The sequence below is a fragment of the Cladophialophora psammophila genome (genome assembly GCF_000585535.1).
Source record: "Cladophialophora psammophila CBS 110553 chromosome Unknown aczJe-supercont1.17, whole genome shotgun sequence".
NCBI lineage: Eukaryota > Fungi > Ascomycota > Eurotiomycetes > Chaetothyriales > Herpotrichiellaceae > Cladophialophora > Cladophialophora psammophila.
In genome coordinates, this window is record NW_006912938.1 from 773,348 (window position 1) to 794,461 (window position 21,114).

The 21,114-nt window shown below is 51.7% G+C and overlaps 7 protein-coding genes across 7 annotated transcripts; 4 read left to right on the top strand and 3 right to left on the bottom strand.

The window, feature by feature from the left end:
• Positions 1 to 3,202: 3,202 nt before the first annotated feature.
• On the top strand, positions 3,203 to 3,571 carry A1O5_09893 (uncharacterized protein; the record flags this gene model as incomplete). The annotated part of the gene is made up of 1 exon (XM_007750471.1): positions 3,203 to 3,571. One exon carries the CDS (start codon positions 3,203 to 3,205, stop codon positions 3,569 to 3,571), a length of 369 nt encoding a protein of 122 aa, XP_007748661.1.
• A 1,163-nt stretch (positions 3,572 to 4,734) lies between these two features.
• A1O5_09894 (uncharacterized protein) lies at positions 4,735 to 5,169 on the top strand (the record flags this gene model as incomplete). Its single annotated transcript, XM_007750472.1, has 1 exon — positions 4,735 to 5,169. One exon carries the CDS (start codon positions 4,735 to 4,737, stop codon positions 5,167 to 5,169), a length of 435 nt encoding a protein of 144 aa, XP_007748662.1.
• Positions 5,170 to 6,587: 1,418 nt separating this feature from the next.
• On the top strand, positions 6,588 to 7,955 carry A1O5_09895 (uncharacterized protein; the record flags this gene model as incomplete). Its single annotated transcript, XM_007750473.1, has 4 exons — positions 6,588 to 6,735; positions 6,842 to 7,527; positions 7,612 to 7,730; positions 7,853 to 7,955. 4 exons carry the CDS (start codon positions 6,588 to 6,590, stop codon positions 7,953 to 7,955), a joined length of 1,056 nt encoding a protein of 351 aa, XP_007748663.1.
• A 509-nt stretch (positions 7,956 to 8,464) lies between these two features.
• Positions 8,465 to 12,965, bottom strand: A1O5_09896 (lysophospholipase nte1; the record flags this gene model as incomplete). Its single annotated transcript, XM_007750474.1, has 2 exons — positions 8,465 to 12,704; positions 12,757 to 12,965. The coding sequence occupies 2 exons, from the start codon at positions 12,963 to 12,965 to the stop codon at positions 8,465 to 8,467; spliced, it is 4,449 nt and encodes a 1,482-aa protein (XP_007748664.1).
• Positions 12,966 to 13,563: 598 nt separating this feature from the next.
• A1O5_09897 (guanine deaminase) lies at positions 13,564 to 15,140 on the bottom strand (the record flags this gene model as incomplete). The annotated part of the gene is made up of 2 exons (XM_007750475.1): positions 13,564 to 14,753; positions 14,915 to 15,140. 2 exons carry the CDS (start codon positions 15,138 to 15,140, stop codon positions 13,564 to 13,566), a joined length of 1,416 nt encoding a protein of 471 aa, XP_007748665.1.
• Positions 15,141 to 15,865: 725 nt separating this feature from the next.
• Positions 15,866 to 19,467, bottom strand: A1O5_09898 (replication fork protection complex subunit Tof1/Swi1; the record flags this gene model as incomplete). The annotated part of the gene is made up of 2 exons (XM_007750476.1): positions 15,866 to 19,327; positions 19,378 to 19,467. 2 exons carry the CDS (start codon positions 19,465 to 19,467, stop codon positions 15,866 to 15,868), a joined length of 3,552 nt encoding a protein of 1,183 aa, XP_007748666.1.
• A 338-nt stretch (positions 19,468 to 19,805) lies between these two features.
• Positions 19,806 to 20,854, top strand: A1O5_09899 (3-hydroxybutyryl-CoA dehydrogenase; the record flags this gene model as incomplete). The annotated part of the gene is made up of 2 exons (XM_007750477.1): positions 19,806 to 19,961; positions 20,021 to 20,854. 2 exons carry the CDS (start codon positions 19,806 to 19,808, stop codon positions 20,852 to 20,854), a joined length of 990 nt encoding a protein of 329 aa, XP_007748667.1.
• Between the last annotated feature and the right edge of the window lie 260 nt (positions 20,855 to 21,114).

Sequence of the window (21,114 nt, forward strand, 5' to 3'; positions counted from 1 at the left end):
ACAATCGCAGCGACCCCAAATCTCGCGCTGCTTACGGTGTCTTCTTCGGACCAAACTGTCCTCGCAACACTCACGGCTTGGTGTCCCCGAGTGTACCGCAAACGAGTTCCCGTGCTGAACTTGAGGGCGTCAGTAAGGCTCTTGAGATTGTCCAGGGCATGAAACATGCAGGCGAGATCGATGGCTGGCGCGAGATCATCATCAAGCTGGACTCTGACTATGTGGCCAGAAGCCTCGGTGAATACATCTGGACCTGGGAGAGGAATGGCTTCATGACCAGAAAGGGGACGCCTGTGGAACATGGTGACCTGATTCGTGAGATGCACGGCACCATCACACAGCTGGAGCGGGATGGGGCGGTGCGATTTTGGAGGATCGGGCGTGAGTGGAATCGAGAAGCAGACGCATTGGTGAATCAGGCCCTGGATGTAAGTCTCTTCGAAAACCAGCACCTGTTAGAATCCTTCCCAGACCCTCGATCCCGGATGCAGCTTTGACATGCTCACGACAATACAGGATGCTGCTGACAGTGGCTATGAGGAATCCTGATGGAAGGGACCCTGTTTGGTTGCTGCGATGCAGTAGGTGGGCATTTGAAGGGTGGTTGGCTTGCTTTTTTGAGTTTATTATGTTGAGGGCACATGCATCGCGCTCCCGGGGTCTTGTGGAATGCTGGGATTGTAAGAGATAGCTGGATTGGTAGTGTCGGGGCAGAAGGAGGTGGATTGCATTGCCTTGCTAGTTTAGTTTGTGTGTATCTGCGTAATCTTGTCTTGCATATGTGTCCTGCATAGGTATTGATGGCTTGGTGCCGATTTTAAACCTCACATCTACTTGTCCTAGGTACTACAGTAAGCTCAGAGTCGAGGAGGTCGCGAGAACCGTTGGTTGAATTGACAAAGATTGCTTCCGAGGTTGGACTAATCCACCTCCCTCCCTGATTGAACCAATGCAGCCAGTGTCAGCCTAGGTGCAGCCTAGGTGCTGAGATGATCCCAGACAGGATGATCGAATGGAACACCGAAACGTATGAGGCCAAAGACGCGTAACCTCTCTTCCTCCCCTAGCCTCGATATCAAACCCTCGGCACGACTCTCTCCCTCTGGTCCATCGAACACTTCTCAGGAGCCCGAGAATGCATCACTGGGATGGCTCCCTAGGTTTCCTTCAGTCCTAGATGGTCATTACCCTCATCATTCATCCTGTCTCAACGCCAATTAAGAGATCTTGGTTTCACAGTTATGACTGCTACTCACCCCCCTGTACCACGGGAAGGTGCCGTTTTCACAGGACAAATTGGCTACCTATCTTCTCTGGTTAGTATTCACTTCCCAATGGAGATATGTCGACTTACATGTCCCTGCGCAGTTCGCTTAGCACCGCAATCTTTCTGAGACTTCGTCACCTCAGATACAACACTATGTCAATACCTCGTCACGCATATTCTGTGCTATCTCACACATGGGCCTGGATACCCGAGGCCTCCTTTTTTGCTTACCCATTTTGCGACTTGCTGCGAACCACCTGAGAGCCATGGCTCCCCAACCATGTGCGGGCCATTACGCAATCTTCTACCTAATTTCGGACTCTTTTTTTTGTTTGGAGCTTTTGACTTGGTTTGGATGAACTGGAAGTGCACAAGCACAGAAAAATGGACCCAACGTGGAAGTGAAGCGTTTTCGCTGAAATGGTATCGCTTGTCAATGCGTTGTAAATGGCGTACAACATGAGAGCTCGCTGTAGTGAAATGAAGGGACGCAGGATAGTCATACGGGCCAGCATCCAAGCCCAGATAATCGGAAAGACCAAGCTCAACGGCACGATCCAGGAGTTGTGCCCAGAAATCCGATGGGTACACCTCTAGCAAGTATGAGGATTCATTAACACGGGAAGCCAAGGAAATGGGGCTGCGTTGAATGGCCACGTCGATGAATTCCATAGTAAACGATATCCAACGGATAGAAGCCTGAGAGTGCACAACTCCTGTAGCACGCCAGGGCAACGAGACACCTTGGGAAGCAGGAGAGGGGAGGCGAGCGGGAGCCGGAGCGGGGAGCAAGAGGGAGAAAGGGAGGCTTGAGAGTCGTAAGACATCCTGAGAATCGTGTACCTCATAAGTAGACATTCGCTAGCAGAGATTCACTCACTGGCTAAGGGAAGAAGAAGAGAGAACAGACAGTAAAGCGAAGATGAGGTCTTTTGTTCTAAACAGGCCGTTGCACGGGCAACTGCCAAGCCCTATTCTCCACTCGTGTCATTTCCACTTTTGATCGCCACGAGCTTGCATTTGCCCAAGTACCGAATACCTCGTTATACTTGCGTGTAGTACTCTGCTCGTATGTAGGCACATCCATAGCGCCGCTATTGTCTTCCCTTTCTGCTCTGTTCGAAGCTCAATCCAAGATCGCGTCCCAGATACATTGATGGGACGATCGGTGCCTGACATGTGTTGATCAGCCTTGAGCAGCCTCTGCCTCACCCGAGGCCACATGTCAACATTCCCACATCGGGTTTCGCGATGAGGACCTGTTGCGGGCATATGTTTTGGACGAACCGTCCCCAACATCAACCATGAGTGCGGGTTCTCTTCTATATCTCTATATGAATCATGAACATCTCGATTAGTATTAAGACGACTTACCTCTTCAATGCGTGATCACATCTCTACACATCCAAATTTATCAGAGACTCCCGCCTTTTTGCAAATGCGAAGGCAGAGGCCGTTCGCCGGATCCAAGAATATCGGAGTGACTATTCTAGGACTAGGATATCTGACGAGCTCTGGACCACAGTCAGAATTCGAAAGGAGGCCGAAGGATACGACCGCGAGACATACGAATATTCCCTCAAAAATCAACACTATCAACATGAACGAGCTGATAGCCTAAATCCCGCCCTAGAAGTGTCAGGCACTTTCATCGTGCGGCTGACGGGACCCTTGGATTCGCCGGAGAAGATCAAGGATGCTGTTGGCTTAAAGGAGGCCCCCCGATCGCAACAGGTGCAGGTGAATACGGCCAAGCGCATTTCTGTCAGATCGATGGTCCAACGAGGGCAAAACTGCTGAACTGGGTCGCTGAGCACCGTGGCAGCTTCCAACCTACTATTGTGCGCCTGACGAAGGCAAACAAGAGTCTCTGCTCACAGAGCAAAGCTCCAACTCTTGCACTGGATCCGACACTGCCTCAAAACCGCCGAGACGATGAAAAGGACATCGCTCGGCCTTTACAGGACGAATATCCCAGTGTGGTATTTCTTTTACGGCACCCTCGGCGATCCAGAAGTCCTCAAACACCATCTCAACTTGGACACCGAAGCCTCTCTCATCCCGGCTCATGTCGAGGGGGGTGATGTTCGACTCTGGGCAGGAAAATACAAAGCCCTGGTGGATTCGCCAGGATCAGCCAAGGTGTTTGAAAGCGGGTTTCTCGTCCAGTCCCGAGAAGAGGACGCGTTGAGATTTTACGAGACGGACAAGTATGAAGCTGTGCGATGCCGCATTTTCACGGACGATGGGATTTTCAGAGGGCTGACCTTTCGGTTTGATGGGGTACCGGAGGATCTAGCATAGGTAGGCACCCCCGGCCTCAGTCCTTAAATATCAAGCGAGCAAACAAATGGGATTCGAAAAATAAGTGGCACATATACCTCAAGAGTGCTCAATAACGCCGAAGCGGCCGTCATAGAGGATATCAGTAACAAGTACTGGGTATAGGATGAATGACAGAGTATCATCACTCCACGCTTGTCAGACTGAGCCACTTATTTTTGAATGTGGTTTGCATGATCTCTAAAATAAACGGCGGTCAGGTGACCAGGGAAATGATTTGCATGATTTTCTCGGTGGAGCATCAGCCCCTGAATGCCAAGCCGCTAGACCATTTTGCACCGTCTCTTGTTGCTTGGCATCCGGTCCGCCATTTCTTGTTGTCTTGGTCTTCTCCTGGTGCTCCTTCTCCCTCCTTTCTGGGCCAAACAATGTTTTCCTCCGCCAGGTACGAAGTATCTCGTAGGGGGTAGACGAGAGGTTGGTCCCGCTACTCAGTCTCTCGCTTCTCATCTGTTCTTGGTTGCCCTCCCCCCACCTCCCACCCCTCGGCGGCCATGCGAGGGAGGGTTGCACACGGCCTCGCCATCATTGGTCCCGCCTCGTCTGCCCCAGCATCGCCCAGCCTGACTTCGAAACACGCGGTGACCGCTGTCTCGTGAGCATCTGAGCAATGCAATTTCACCTGGGGTCTTGGAACATGTCCGTCTTTCAAGGTTTGGCATGGGGGAGCACAGAGCTTAGGCATGAACACCTAACTAGTCGGCTCTTCTTTTCTTGCTGTCCGCCTGTCAGGGACCAGTGGACTGATATCAAGTGGTGCCGTTTGCCAGGGTCACCAGTCCGTCAGTCTGGATGTGAAGTTGCACGCTTGGCTCTCCAATCCAAGTACCCAGTACCGAATACATATCCCCATGCTCAAGTCCCTGTGTGCCTGTTGACTTCTGAGTTTCCCAGCCCGACCAATTCTAAACAGCTTCAGTTGTTTTGATTCTCCCACAACCTTTTAAGTTGCCTTTCTTTCTCAATTGCCCGGCACATCTACACCTGGGCGTCCTCTCCTTTTGCCTTTTGCTCTTCCTTTCGAAAGGCGACCCTTTTCTGCCAAAAGTTCCGCTCCATCCTCCAGAACACCTTTCGCCTTCATTCCCAGCCAACGCACACAATCCTTCACAGAAGCCACCACTATGCGCTCATTCTTCTTGTTGGTGGTGGGCGCGCTTCCCCTCCTGGCTGCTGCTTGGTCAGAACACTCTCTCTTGACCCGGGCGACCGGAAACGCAACCGAATGCGACACGGGCGACAAGGTGTGCGGTGTCTTCTGCATCCCGAGCGACTATACCTGCTGTCCCGATCTCGAAGGTGGTTGCCCATCGAAGTCAGTCTGCCAGAAAGGCGATAACGGCGTGTACGGGTGTTGCCCGGTTGGGGACACCTGCACTGGCGATGGCGGTGCAGAATTCCTCGATGGCGACAGTTCGGCCAGCAGCACTTCAACTAGCACCTCTGATGCCTCAGTTGCATCCAAGACGACTTCGGCCACCAATGCAGCCCAGCCTCTCGTTATGGGTCAAGGATTGACGGTTGCACTCGTCGCCGCCGGTGTTGCCGCTCTCCTATGATAACACTCGGCCATCCAGGCGTGCACCATCTCGTCATTTGAACTCAGAATCCAACACACGGAGTCATTGCAAATTTACGAAGAGGAAATTGGGGAAAGGTCGATTGTGAGGGGGAGGGGGGTTGATGTTGAATTGGCTCTTGCAATGGTTGTCTTCATATTTGGATTTGTTGATATCCCCATGACCGCATAATTCGCGATTCGCACCATCACCGTTCGAGCTTTGAATACATACCGCTGTCCATCTCAAGTCTGCCAGGCGGGTAATTATTTTCTCTTCTCTCACTCCGCCTCACCCTGTCTCATTGTCTCTCTTCTTTCCATCTTTCCTTTCTGAACGAACCTGACCTTGGAATTCCAAACCATCTCGCCAACGAGTCGCAGAGCATCAAGCACAGAGTGGAGGGACAGCGCAAGAGCGAAAGCGAGAAGCAGGACACGCCAGAGCCAAGGACGAGCGTACGTCGTCTTGGGGCCGTGGCGCATGCTTCCAGTGAACGGGTCATCTGTGGAGGACTGAAGTTCGAAGTGAAGGCCCTATGGACGGAGTAGTTCCTCGAGAAGACTGGCTGTATCTGTCCCCTTAGGCTCCGCCAGGCTGCTTCATGACCACGGGGTAGGGTGCGCCTCCAACTCTTTTATATCTTGTAACCCTTCCCATTGCCTCTTCGCTCTGTCGCCCTTTCGTCCGTTCCTGCCTATGTATCTACCTCCCCGCCCCGTGTCCTGTCTATCACAGTAAGTCGTGCGCCCACTCTACTGTACATGTCCGTATGTATGCGCCGAATGAACACCAGCGGAATTCCTTACGACAAGGCCGCCCGCACCACAGGCTGTGATTCTGCAATATGGCCAGTTGCTCACCTTATGCATGAGGAATGAGATATAGGAGGATCTAGACCCGGAACATTGAAAGAGAAGGGGGATCCGAACCTTGCTTCGAAGCAAGAAGAGATACAGAGTCATGTGGAGCTGGTGGTCTTATGCACGGGGAGGAAGAACGGTTCCATATGTACCGAGTACTCCGTACTCGCTTACGGCCCAATTGCATCCTTGATGGAGCTTCTGTTCCGTTCTTTCCCCACGTTTTGGGGTTGTGCATGTGTGTACCTTATGTTAGGAACTGCTCCATGGCTCCACGACTCGGTAAGCTGCATTGTGACCAAAGGAACGTGTGGAGAATCCACAGTGCTTTATCCGAGGTCCAATACAGGTTGCACTCGGCGCCCGCACTGGCAGTGGCACTGTTTCCTCAGGACATGGCAAGTAATACCTTCTGAACTGGTGGTTTCCATCCAACTGCCGGTTGGCGCCTGGGCTGTTCTCTTCCGAAACCAAAAAAAAAGGACAAACAACAAAACGCTCCTCCAGCGGTAACCTTGCTCTGTCACAGAATACTACTGAGACAGTGCACGAAAAATGTCGTCCATGAGAGCGGCTCGCTTCTACGGCAACAGGGACATTCGCGTCGAGGACGTACCCGTCCCTGAACCAGGTCCAGGGGAATGTCTTGTCGAGGTCGAGTGGTGTGGAATCTGCGGGAGTGATCTTCACGAGTATGCCGCCGGTATGTATGTGTGCTGTTGTTCATCCATCCCCTGTGGACGAACACAACTGTCTGCCAAGTCCACGGTAAGAACGAACTTGGACTGAAGACGAGAAACAAACTCTAGGTCCCGTGTTGATGCGCACGACCGATCCTGAGACCGGCAAGCCCAGGCCGATCATCTTCGGCCACGAGTTCTGCGGACGGCTCAAATCCGTCCCCGAAGGATCGAAACTGCAAGTCGGCCAGGCTGTCATGGTCGACCCTCACTGCATATGTCGGACTTGCCTTTGCTGCACTGCAGGGAACGATCACATCTGCCAGAAACTCGCCTTCTTGGGCGGAAGCAGTGGCAAGGGCGGCGGTCTCTCCGAGTACGCTACCGTCGAAGAGACCCATTGTCTTCCGTTGCCCGAGAATGTAAGCTTGGAGAACGCCGCGGTGATTGAGCCCTTGGTCGTCTGTCACCATGCGGCCAAGGCGTCCGGGTTGAACTTGGCAGGGTTGGACGTGCTGATTCTTGGGGGAGGACCCGTTGGCGCTGCCTTGATCTCCGTCCTGAGAGCACACCGAGTCGGGAAGATCATCCTGAGCGAGCCCACGGCCAAGAGGAAGGAGCAAGCCAAGGACGTAGTCGACAGGGTCATTGACCCGAGAACGGAGAAGGTAGGAGACGTGTGTCGAGAGCTGACGGGCGGTAAAGGCGTGGACGTCGTGTTTGACTGTGCCGGCGTTCAACCCGCGTTGGAAGCTGGCTTTGACGCGATAAAGTCGACGGGCACGTTTGTCAATGTCGCCGTGTGGGAGAAACCGGTGAGTTTGAACTTTCTTTTTTTCTTTTCCCCGTGCATACAAAAAGGATTGAGATCGGGCCGTTAAACCATATTGTCACTGCAGATCCAGATCCAGTTCCTGCCGTTCTTCTTCAAGGAGGTCAAGATCATGAGCTCGTGCTGCTACAATGAGCAGGATTTCAAGGAAGTCATGGAGTTGATGGCCAAAGGCAAGTATCCCAAGTATCCTTCCCACATACAAATACACAAATCCCTTCCCCCTCCCGTGCCATTGAACAATCAACTTACTCCTCTCATTTTCCCCTTCTAGGTTCATTCGCGGGCTACGAGAAGATGGTGACCAGCCGCATCTCCCTGGAAGACACTGGCCCGAAGGGCTTCGAGGAACTGGTCAACAACAAAGACGACCAGATCAAGATCCTGATCTCGCCCAAGATAGCCAAATGAGAGAGAGAGAGAGAGAGAGAGTGTGTGTGTGTGTGTGTGTGTCACATCTTGTCATAATATACCTAGGTAGATAGTTGACGTATACGTAGATTATGGACCTTGGGACGGTCAAGTATCTGAATGGTATGGCACGGATGGCACTTCCATGGGGTGATTGCCGTGGATTGGATTGCAGAAGGATTCCAGGTACGCTAGCCTCGGCCTCCCTCTTAAAGAGAGAGTGAGACTAGTTCACTCTGGTAGCAATCCAGGGTCTTGGTATTGACTACTGAAGAATCCAGACACATATCTATTATCGTACCACGCACGACCTACAGACCTGGCCAGTAACACAAGGGGAAGGTGGAAATATCCAGCTGGCTCTTCTCAATTAATGGGTTGCTTTTGAAGTATTCTGGGGTCGTTCCCGTCGAGCATCTATAATCCTATCAGTCTCCTCCAACCTAGCCAACCAGAAATCATCGCGGTCTCGTTCGGACGGTGTGGGTGACAAGGACGTCATTCCATTCTCAAATACTCGCCCGTCTCGGCGCCATCGCCCTCAACATCTTCTTCCCCTCGTCACTCGCACCCACCCAAGCATCAATAATGCCATTCAGCTCCCCTTCACTCCTCAATCTCGCAAGGAATTCCTTTGCATAACTATACCCGACCTCGTATATCTCGTCAAATTTCGCGAACTCCAACGTCCCATAGGCTTCAATGGGAGGACGCATGTATATACAACCTGGCGTAGCTTTTGCCCGTTCGAGCGCGTCGACCGAGGAAACATAAGCGAGACGAGCCTGGATGTCGGACAACGTAGGAGGATTAGGTATCGAAGAAAAAGGATTCCATCGGTTGAGCAGGGACCAGAAGCCGGAGAGGGTGTCTCCGTATTGTTGCGGGGTATCATCGTCCACGGCGCCGACGTCGACTGCGAATACGAGATCTGTTCCAAGAGATTTCATGTGTTGGACGGTCAGGTTGTCGATATATCCACCGTCGAGGAGCATGCTGCCTTCATCGCAGATCGGCGGGATAAGGCCGGCGAGGGACATGCTTGCCCTCACATACCTCCATGCATAGCCCGACGTGTGGATCTCGGCGCGAGATTTGCTGATGTTTGTCGTATTGCAGTAAAAAGGCAACCAGAAGTCTTCGATCTGCGAATCCCCAAAGGCCTTGAACATGCCACGGTTGAACTCGTGACCTGTGGTATATGCGGCCGAGGGATAAGTTAGGTCCAGTGCGAACCGCCACATACTGCCCATCCGCCCGGCGAATTTCTTCGCGCGTCCGTACATAGGCACAACGTCTGCGTCGCGAGCATAGAGCGCTCCCAAGAATGCACCGATCGAAGTACCCCCAACGATGTCGATGGGTATGCCTGCCTCTTCTAGAGCTTTGATGACCCCAATATGTGAAATGCCGCGCGCGCCGCCCCCACCAAGGACCAACCCAACTGATTTGCCGCAGAGTCGTCTCGCAAGTCGATGCAGGTCGCCTTTGAAAGGAGTGTCAGCTGAATATAGTGGAGCTTGGCGGACTCTGCGAGAGGTGTACTTCTGTATCTCTGCCTGAATGACTTGGACACTTTGCTTGATTGCTGAACCAAACTTTCTAGGCGGAGCATGAGGCGTAGCCTCCGGGCTCACACGAAATGCCATCTGGATATGATGGTGACCACCGTTGATCCACATTCGATTACTCATCCATTTCCTGGTCAAGCCCGGTTGCGAATATCGGTCGACGTGGAGTAGGACCAGGTCCTTCCGGGCAGTTGTTTTCATTCCCAGAAGGAATCGCTCGTACTCACCAATGCTTGGTGAGCTCTCAGCCAAGCCAACCAGCAGAATGCAGTCTGCTTGCGAGATACAAGTTTGGGTCCAAGGGGCATTTACATTGGTATCTGCAATGTACAGCACCATTCCGTATTTCTCTTCGAGGTCGGCAAGGTACTGTGATAGTTTTAAACGACCCATGCGATTGAAGGCGTGTCGGCCGAGATGGTTGAGGATGATGGCTTGGTTCAGCAACGTAACGCCATTTGGCATCCCGGTCTGGCTCAATGCTGCCAGCAACCGGTTCCCAAATTCAACGACTGGAACCCCGACTGTGACAGGTAACACCGCTATCGTTCGGAGATTTAGAGTAGATGTACTTGAGTCACTCAATGCGGCTCTCTTCCTCTCTTGACCTTTTTCTGTCAACGGAGCTTCGATAAGCGCTCGCATACGCTGTGCGATCAACTTCGAGATTTGGATGGTGATATTGGGGTGCTCCTGTGCCAGACTGTTAAAGAGGCTTCGCGGGAACTTGGCCAGCTCCGTGTCACGTATAGCGTGAAGGGTGGCAGGCCTCGTGCCATCGGTCATAACCTCCAACTCTCCAATGCTCTCGCCTTGGCCGTATTCTCCTGTCACCCGCATATTTCCCCCTTCAAGCTCACGGACCGCTCTCAGTCGTCCGTTGAGGACGATGTAGATGGCGTCGCTATCGTCCCCCTGATGATGGATGACCTGACCGGCATTGACTTGTACCCACTCAAGAGCAAAGTCAATATGCAAAATCAGTCTTGGGAGCAGACTGGTGAGCCGCTTTGCCATCGTCAACAGGACAATGGGATATTTCTCAGCAACCCTTTCCAAGGCCGATCGAGGCAGGAAACCCACATAGACGTCCGTTTTCGCCGTCACATCTGTAAACGATCTATAGGACGACAGGGTCCCAACATAGCCGGCGATGCCGCCAGGTTTCACCAAAAACAATGTTTTTTGCACCATCCTTTTGTTCTCTTTGGGCTGACCAGGAAAGCCAGCAGTCGACTGGGTTCGGGAATTGGAAGTTTTGGTTCTTCGAAGACGTGGGAATGTGTCGTCTCGCGAGCCTCTCCGCGACCGATGGCGATCGTCCGATTCTTGCTTTTCTTCTTTCTCTTCGACAGGGATGCTAACGTCTAAGAAACCGTCGATAACATAGTAAAGGCCCGGATTTCGTTCGCCTTGCTCAACCAAAACAGAGCCCTTAGGGAAAAAGACAATCTCGACGTCGTCTATTAATTCTTCGTTCAGAGTACGACTGTACGGCGGGCCGCCAACACTCGCCGCCGAAGCCGTCACAGATTCCGACTCACCATCAGCCGAGCCTTCGTAGGGGTCAATGAAACCAAAAGCATTATTGAAAATGGCCGTTTGGCGTTTTGCGTCATAGGAAACGAGCCGTGGAGACTGCTCTACCGAGACTGGCGCTCCTTTCAAGGCCTGGGTTACTGAGTCGCTCAATCCGAGAGCTTTTGCCATGCATTCCAACACAGATTCGCGAAACAAGCTGTCTTCATGAATTGAATCTTGTCTATGCGGGATGTCGTTGCCGAACGAAGATTGACGAAAAGGCTGTTGTTCACGGTTTCCCATCGGGCTCAGATCTAACCGGAACCTGTCCGGGGCTCCCATACTCGTCCAGTTCGAAGTAGAGCGGAGGTGAAGACTGGTTGGTCTCTGACTTGGCCTCGACGCACCGTGCAGATCACCTGAGCTGACATTTCTGTCACCTACTCCTGGGCGCGTGGAATCGGGTGCTGAAGAAGAGGCAACCCCCTTTGCTGCATTGAGCCTGGCTATTGTGGCGGCTTCCTTGCGGAGTCCGCTTGAAGACCTCCGTCGACCTGCCGTCGGATTATGCAATGCTATCCCCTTCGTCCCCTCCTCGGGACCAATCCTTTCTCGTTCCTTTGCAAACTTATCCCGTAACCTGTCAAGGGCTTGGCCGCGAAGGTGGTTCGGCAGATCATAGCTGGTGAATTTATTCATTAGCTTCTCGATCTGCAGGACCTCCGAGGTCAGCCCTAGATACTGATGGGCGGTTGACAGCGTCACTCGGTGCAGTCTCGTCAATATCACCTGAACTATGTGGGCGGTTGCTTTGGGATACACCCGAGTCAAGCGTCGGAATGCGCTTGCTGGGATGATGGCTATTGTGGTGTCAACCACTGCTCTTGCCACGATATCGGGATGCGCAGAAACCGAAAGCTTAGGTCTGACCTGATGATTCTTATAATGACGCTCATCAAAGGCAGATCCAAGGGTCAAGGGTGGAACGCTAGGTAGCCTGGCCTTCTGTGTTTCGCTTAGAATGCCATTGACGGCCGATCCTGGTGTCGGTGGATCTATTGTCGGGCTGGCAACATTCGAATCGGGTGTGTGGGTGACGTTGTTGGTCAATCGCGGGCCATTGGGAACCTGATCGTCATGGCGTAACTTGACATCTTCGGTGAACAAGGACAAGATTGAGAATAAAGAGGACATTGACGCTCCATTCTTAACTTCGGTCAACAACTGATATCCCTGATTGCCTTCGCGATATCCTTCGTCTTCGTCAAATAAGTCAATTTGACCGGTGCTGCTGCCGTCGGGCGAGTCTCTCAAAGACTTGACAAATATCTGGACCAGACCGTCCACAACCAAGCAAAACCCTTTCTCTTCCTCGAGCAGCAATGTCTCCCCAGCAATGAGCTTCCTAGTCTGCATCGTCCGCGTCAATTCGTGAAAGATGGGCCTCTCCAGGTACCCAAACACCTTGATTGCGCTAAGGAATTCGTCCAGGTAGTTGGCCAACCCTGGTTTCGAGTCTCCATCTTGTGAGTCTGGAAATAGATCTATCTGCGGCTCCTTCCTCTGTGGTTCTTGAGGTAGGTGGGTGTAATAATTCAGGAAACGATAGCGGACGAACCAACTGACGGTCGAGACTACTGCAAGGATGATTAAGAGTCTTCAATCGTCAGTGGAGGCGAAAGCACCACAGGTGGGGGAGCAATACTTACAGGGTGGTGAAATTCATGGTAAAGGTCAAACTCATGGAAAACAGAGTGAACAACCATGTCGGCAGCGTAATTGTACAGAATGCTATGGTCCATAACAACGCATGAGGGAGAAAAGTCACGAGGGATATGAGGGCAGCAACAAAGCCCCTTCCAGGCGACGATTGTCCATGTCCCACCAGGACACTTGAACTTGCGGCGGAGGCATTCATGGTGGTGACCGAGCTCAGGTTCGACCTTGAGGCTCGTGGGGGCGCAGTGGAGGCTACCTAGGCTAGAGGAGCTCAAGGGTGAGGATGATCGATCCAAGGCCAGCCAGTGAGCACGTCACGAGGACCAGACATTGCTTCTGCAACCTACTTGCCGGGCGAATGGAGGCGGTACTATTTCAACGCGTACTGCAACTAGTAAGGGAAATGAGAGTAATGAGACTGAGGTGGGTGGTGAGAAGAAGGAGACAATGACCATTGTTGATCGAATAAAAACGCACGTGAAATGGCAAAGAGGGTTGCAAGGGTTCAAGCTTTTTGGCCGCCGCAGTCGATCAAACGTGAGGCATGACGATGGGCACAGGCGCAGGCGTGGGCGCAGGATGGATGGAATTCGGGTGGAAATTATATCCACTGCTCGCCACCATGTGCCAGAGCATGTGATATACACGTGACCGGGGCATCAGCCGTTACATAAGCAAGACATTATGCCATCCAGCGAGCCCAGCACGAACAGCACCATCACCACCATCACCACCATCTCAGACACCGGATTCCCGCTGGATATCCTGACAGTGGCATCTATCTCTCCCAAGACCCATCACCGTCTCTCGTGTACCAACCTTCCTCCAACCCAAACCCGTCTCACGTTCCTCTCGTCTCCATTCCATACCCACTTGGCAACCCGATCCTCCCAAGATTCCCATCCAAAGACGTCCACCCCTGTATCAGCTGCTCGTCCACTGGAATCGACGTCCCCCATCACAATCTCCTGCACATCCCAATACATACCTTCCTCGAATCCCCCTACCCGTCCTTCCATACCAACCACTTTCGCTCCACCCATTGTAGCGAGCCACAATCCCTCGGCAACACTGAGGTTGAACTTGCTATCACCGTCATTCAAGTACCCAACATGCCGGCTCACAATGCAAGCGTTTCGAACCGCATCGAGTATGCTGGGACTGTATCCGCCGCTGACGTCTGTGCCCAGACCGACCTCAACCCCTTCATCCAACAACGTGCGCACAGGGCAAAATCCACTCCCCAGGGCACTATTGCTCGCGGGACAGTGACTGACTTTTGATTTCCTCTGCCTGACGAGTTGCATTTCTTCCCTGCTGAGATGCACTGCGTGCGCAAGGATTGTTCGTGATGTCAGCAGCTCATGATGGTCATACACCTCTGCGTAACTCGATTGATCCGGGAACAACTCCTTGACCCATTTCACTTCATTCAGATTCTCCGAGATATGCGTCTGGACTCTTAGATCCTCTTCCTTTGCTAATGCGCCTAGTTGGGATAGTGTTTCGGGTAGACAGCTTGGTGCGAATCTCGGCGTGATGATGTGGGCCACAAGCTCTCCTGAGGGGTCCAGAGATCTGCAGTATTCGATGCTGGCTTTGGTGTTTGCTATCGTCTCCTCAGTGCTTTCGTCTCGATAATATTCCGGACACGCCTCGGGTCGATCCATGCACACCCGTCCGATATAGGCCCTTTGACCCTTTTTGAAAGCAATGTCAGCAAGGAGATTCGTCGCCTCGAGGTGAATGGTGGCATAATATGACGCCGTTGTCGTTCCAAGTGAGAGTGTCTTGGAGATGATCCGGTTGTAGACTGCTTCGGCGCGAGCTAACGGGTCAGGCGGCTCAATTGAGTCGTTGTACATGGGGGATTTTTCGCTGCCAAGTGATGACTCCAGAGGGAATGTGTATGTGGTCAGCCAATCTAGCAGTGTGGACTTTCCGAATATTCCAGCATTGGGGTATTGCGAAGCGTGTATATGGGTATCTATATAGGAACAGCGGTCAGCCTTATTGCCTTATTCCCCGGCCATCCCCTTCTGGGCGTTGCATTTCTGGCTTCGGGTGCCAGCGACAATTGTTGCTCCCTTTGTCATCGTCGACAGACACAGCTGCTGTGCCAGAGGTTGTCGGCAAGGCATGACCTACCAATAAATCCAGGAAAGAAGAATCCGCTCTCCTCGGCCGTCACAACCGGTACCTCAACGCCGAACTTGCTAATTGCATCATTTGGCCCGTTGACAGTCCAGTCTGCCTTCTCTATGACCCCTCTGCCATTCTTGCTATCCACGAGCACGGCGCCCGTCCGTATCAGAAGCTCATCAGGCTTCGGCGTGGAAATGAATCGACCAAAATAAATTCGTTTCTGCGTCATTTTCTGTCTATCTGCAATGTTGGTGTCTGAAACGAGTCCAGGAAGAGTCTAAGTTTTCAGGGAGAGTGCGAGCATGTAAATAGAGAAGAGGAAGGACCAAAGAGTAACAGGAACCCAGCAACTTTTACCTCCTTCAAGGTAGCAACGAACGACAGTCCTTATCAGGGGGTACGAATGGAAGAAGAAGCAAGCAAAAAAAGGTCCAGAGAAGACGAAGGTGGCAGCCAATCGGCGTCCCGTTGATGTTCGTTTAAGGGCCTTCGGCGGATCCCGACACGTTGCGAAATTCTCTGCCTTTCTCCCTTAAATAGCATGTACAATCTGGAAACTCTCAGAAATCGGTCCTCGTCCATGGGTTCCCATCTGCAGTCTACATACATACAGCGGCACTTCGAGTATCATTTCTCTTTTTAGACTGTGTAGCGATGTGCCAACCTCTCCTTATCGGCAGCAATACTAGGTATGTGTGGATAATTCTCAAGCACAAAACTGAAATAGAATCCCAAGGCACGAGGGCTGATATGAAGAACGATGGTGAGACTGAAAGAATGAAAGAACAATGAAGGCTATGCCACGAGGCTGACGTAGACCTGTCATACGGAACTGCATTCTTGGTGTTATTATCAGAGTCGCATGAGAAACAACTTCCAGTTGTCCAAGTGTAACTGACTGGTCCCCAGCGACGTCTCCCTACCTCCATGACTGGCTGCCATAGACATTCGTTTTCAGTCATCATCATCACTGTCCACAATAAAGCCTCCCCTGATCATCTGCCGCCGTCTCGTTGTCGGTATCACATCCGCGTCCTCGTCGCTGAGCTCTGCCTCTGCTTGCCCAGCCTTTAGGAGAGAGCCTGCAGCTGCGCGTGGTTGGTTTAGCTCTCTGAGAACTGTCTTTTCACTCGTATCAACATTCGCTGTTGCACTTTGGGATGACATCGGAGTATCGCCATCATCCTCCGCCTCATCTTCGCTATCCCACGCCCTTCGCTGCTGTGACGAAGCCGTCTCGGTGTGGTGGTCATCGATATCAGCCATAAGCAGATCGTCATTACTATCTTGCTCTTCATCGGCCTGAGGCATCCGCTTATTGTATGTTCCCTTGCTTGCTGTTTTGGACTGCTTCTCGCCGGCACCCAGGCCAGTCTGGTTTCGAAGCTCGTTCCGAATCTTCTCTGCATACTTCGTTCGCATCTGCTCTTCCTGCTCGAAGAATAGGCGATCTTTCTCCTCGTCTGATTCGTCGTCGCTGTCCCTAATGTAGGCTTCGCTCTTGATCTTGCGTCGCCTGTCCAATGCGGCTGCTCGTCGCGCTGCTCTTCTTTCGGCTGCAAGTCCTTCGTCGATGTCGTCCTCGCCGTCATCATCATCGCCTCGCTTTCGTTTGCGCTTTGCCCGGAGCTCTGCAAGAATATTCTTGGTTTTCTTTATCCGTGGATTATCGGGGAAAAGAAACTCCTCTTCGCCTTCAGAATCATCAACGAACGCGCCACGTGGTGCATTGTCCTCATCATCTTGACTTGTTTTCTCCTTGTTTCTTGCACGACGGATCATATCTTCGGCTTCTTCGTTCTCGTCCTCCCCCTGCCATGGCGTCTGTTCATATTGTTCGATTGTGGCCTTGTACTCTGCAAGTTGTCCGGCTGAGACGTGCCCAGGCACAATCCAGTTCACTCCAAACACGTCTTCATCTCCGAGCATGTCGAAGTCAACGAGGCGCATCAACAATTTCAATCGCCCGTTCTTGAACATTGCAAGTTTGATATTCTCTGACGAAGGATGCACTGTGATGTATGATGGCTTACCAACATCAACATTTTCGGGGGTGCCTTCACCATCCTTTTGCGCGGCCTCGATGGTTGCCGCTCTCCGGGCCTCGGCCTCTGCTTCCCAAGCATGCCTTTCGTCAAAGGCGTTCCCTAATATTGTCTTGACCCATCGCACGAGGTCTGTCTTGCCATCTTTCAAAAGAACTGTGACGACAATTCCGATCTGCTCCTTGACGTCTCTTCCGGGTGCTGGCCTGACTTCTAGCTCTGCAGGAGCTCGGCTTGCTGCTATCGTCTGTTTTTCTTGGCCGTATTCGAGATAGTACAATGTCGAGTTGATCTTGCTGAACAGCATTTCCACTATCAGTTCCGGTCTTTGATCAATCTTCTTGAACATTTTTTTGAACACCTGTCTTGCAAACTCCGACCATTCTTTGTACATTGCATGTCTCTTGTCAAGACCGTCCGGGCCATTGATCATCTTATTGAAAAGAGCTATAATGTCGATGCGGTACAGTAGGACAGCCAGATCTTGCTTGAAGGCCACTCGATAAAAGAATCGATGTGCACGTTTAAGTTGTTCGATACTGAGATCTCGGTAGAATGTCGTAAGAGAGACAAAGGTATTGACTGAGTTCTGGGTGGAGAACTTTGCTGCGAATCGGTTGAAATCAAATTTTCGTTCTTTGGAGACTTGAACAACATCGGCAATGTCTTCATTTTCAGAGTCTTCATCATCTGCAGTAGGATCGTCACCAGGTTGAGCCGCCATTCTCATTTCCTCCTTCCGCTTCTTCTTCGCCCTCCGACGAGAGCGTATCTGCATGTCAACATTCTCTTTCGAATATCTCTCCAGCATGCGCAAGAAGACGTGCGCCAGCTCAGTGCAGGCATCGAGGTAACCAAAGCCTTGATCCTTGTAGCCTCTCAGGATTTCCACTACCCGGTCATGCGTCGTTTCCTCGTAGAAGATTCGATTTTGGATGTTGTCTGCGATTTCTTGGTCTTCTTCCAAGGGGCTTTGTACCATCTCTTGCACTGTAAGCAAAACTTGGGTGAAGCACCGCATGCAGGCATTCAAATCCTGCCACTCTTTGTTATCCAAGGACACTTGCATGAATCGATTTAGCATAATGAACGTTTCCTGATTGAGAACAGCCGCTACAATTGAATAACTTTCATCGGTGAAGTCATCTCGGACTTTGTCTGGCTTGACTTCCTTCTTCTGCGTCTCACGTCGGATACGTTCGGCTTCGAGAAACCATGCTACCGCATAGAAGAACTGGCGATAATTGACATCCAGCAAACGTTCTGCTTCTCGCTCAATGGCTTTGCGAAGATGTGTAAAGAATGGGTTGAATCCAGAATCAAGGAACTCGTCGACAAAGTTCCGTAGTTTCTCAGATGCCGGATCCGTGAGATGTGTGGTGTGGTCGAAATCGTGGATAGTATGGTCGATGTCCCTGCGTTTTTGTTGCGGCTTGCTCCATTTCTTCGACTTGTCCATGTTGAAAAGTGCTTGTTGATCGCCCTTGAGGTTGTCTTGACCCGAAACAGCCGACATCTTCTCTCCGTCTCGCTTCACCCATAGCATAGTTCCAAACCGGCCATGCCTGCTCCACTGATGCTTCTTCGTAGCTCGGTTTTTGCTTTCCTCCACAGCCAGGGCAGCCCCGAGATCAGTGATACCCTGACTTTTCCTCTGTTGTTGGGTCATCCACAGTCGTTTTGGATCAACACCCTTGATCAGGTTGAAGATGATGTCTAACACAATGACATCCTGCAAATTGAAATCTTCGCCCATATTTGAACAGATGGTTAAAAGCAAAGCAAAGACATCTTGGTCCCTAAATGCCTCTATAGTCGCAGATCTAGAGACTTCCGAATCCAAGCCCTGGCTGGGTAAATTGGGAACTTGCTGAATGACGGCGATGTTTCGAAAGAAATAGAGCAGGAGCTTGAGAATGCCCTCGTCCCGACTCGTTCTCTCGTCCCGTGCCACGGCTATCGAAGGAAGGCCAATTCGCACTACCTGACGGAGGATACTGCTTGTATCACAGCCCAGGATCGCGGCCTTGTAGATGACTTGCGCTTGTTGAATGTAGGGTGTATGTCGGTGATGGTTAAGAGTCATTTCTCCCGTAGTCTCTAATGGCCATGTCAAGGGCACAAGTACTTCTAAGCATGCCAGCGCAACTCTGGCTTTGAGCTTGTTTTCCTTGCCGTCTTCGGGCCATGAGGCGAGGATTGGCACAAGGTCTCCCCCGACGAGCTTTGCTTCTGCCAAACATCTCGCGACGTCGAGTCGGTTGTTCTTCTCGTCGTACAGCTTCAACCAGCGCTTGAGATCTCGAAGACACGCGAGCGCATCGTCGCCGAGGACGTAGTGGCCATCATCGTCTGTACTACTACCACCAAGCTAGCTGACGTTAGAATATTTCTCTGTCAACAGCACCGAGAAACACGTACGGCGTTAACCAGACTGTATACATATGCCCGAACTTCAGGATGAACGGTCTGGGCCTTGCTGAAGGGATTGTTCTCGTCGATTGGGTCCATCTTGTTCAGTCATGCCGTAGTTGCGAGAATACAGAACGTTGACCTCAACAAGGGGTCGATGTTGGAAGAGACGCGTCTCGACGCCCTTGACGCGTAAAAAAGGATCCGGCAGATCATAGAGACTCCAAGCGCATAATCCAGCCCTTATCGTCAAGCCTCGGTCCCCGATAAGGGCCACTTGTCTCGCCGACTTGTGGGACCTGCGTGGCGGGTGCTTCAAGGAGAAATCCCGGCGTTTTGGGAGCTTGGAAGCACGTCGGCATCTTTAAAGACCGCTAGCTCGACACCGCGAATTCCTCTACAAGTATACGCAGAGACGGCGCACAGATCCTTTCACAATGGCTTCGTTGTCGAGGTTATCGTCCAGGGCGATGGCCTCTTCAAAGTCAACGGTTGCCTCGCAGAGGCTCGCCTCTCTCAACCGCCAATTCTCCTCCACGCCCTCAATGGGCTTTGAGGTGAAGAAGCTTGGAGTTGTTGGCGCAGGCCAAATGGTATGCTTCTAGCATTGGGAAATGTGAAGGAAATCTACAATTTTCTAACGGTAAAACAGGGTCTTGGAATCGCCCTCGTCGCCGCTCAAAAAGCCCAAGTCCCTGTAACACTCGTGGACACTTCCCAACAATCTCTCGACCGAGGCCTAGCATTCGCCGACAAACTCCTCGCAAAAGACGTCTCGAAGCAAAAGATTACCGAAGAGATCGCAAAAGCTACAAAGGAGAGATTAAAGCCCACCACTCAGATGTCGGATCTAGCAGACGTGGACATGGTCATCGAAGCCGTTCCCGAGATCCCCTCATTGAAGGAAAAGATCTTTGCAGAATTGGCCGAGATATGCCCTAAACATGCTATTCTCGCTACAAACACATCGAGTATAAGTATCACCAGGATTGCGCGGGCAACGACCAAGCATCCTACGGATACCTCTGCTTCGTCGCGGGTTGTCTCGACACACTTCATGAACCCAGTGCCCGTCCAGAAAGGCGTGGAGATCATTTCGGGCCTGCAAACCTCTCCAGAAACGCTCGCAGCCGCCGTTTCATTTTGCGAAAAGATGGGCAAGGTTTGCTCCGTCTCGGCGGATAGTCCCGGCTTCCTCGCCAACAGAATCCTGATGCCCTATATTAACGAAGCCATCATTTGCTTGGAGACGGGCATTGGCAAGAAAGAGGACATCGACAATATTATGAAGAATGGTACAAATGTGCCCATGGGCCCGCTTACTCTTGCGGATTTTATTGGTCTAGATACTTGTCTGGCAATCATGGAGACGCTACATGCTGGTCTAGGGGATAGCAAGTACAGACCCAGCGTGCTTTTAAGGCAGTATGTGGATGCTGGATGGCTGGGCAAGAAGTCCGGCAGGGGTTTCTACGAGTATAAGTGAGCTGGTTGCTCCGAGATTCTTTGGACTGGGCGGCACTCCTTTGGCGGAGGTGTCTATCTTTCCTGGGCTCTATAATGGGTAGTTCCCATGCGCTGGTGCGCGGATTACGTCGGAGATGTAAAAGGCCACATCATCAATGATCAATCAAAATGTATTCCTAGACAACCCTTACGCCATCTCATCTACTTTGTTTTTTTTTTTCTTCCTCAGACCTGCTGTTGTTTCCATAACTTGCCATGGCTTGATCCACCCACGAGAAA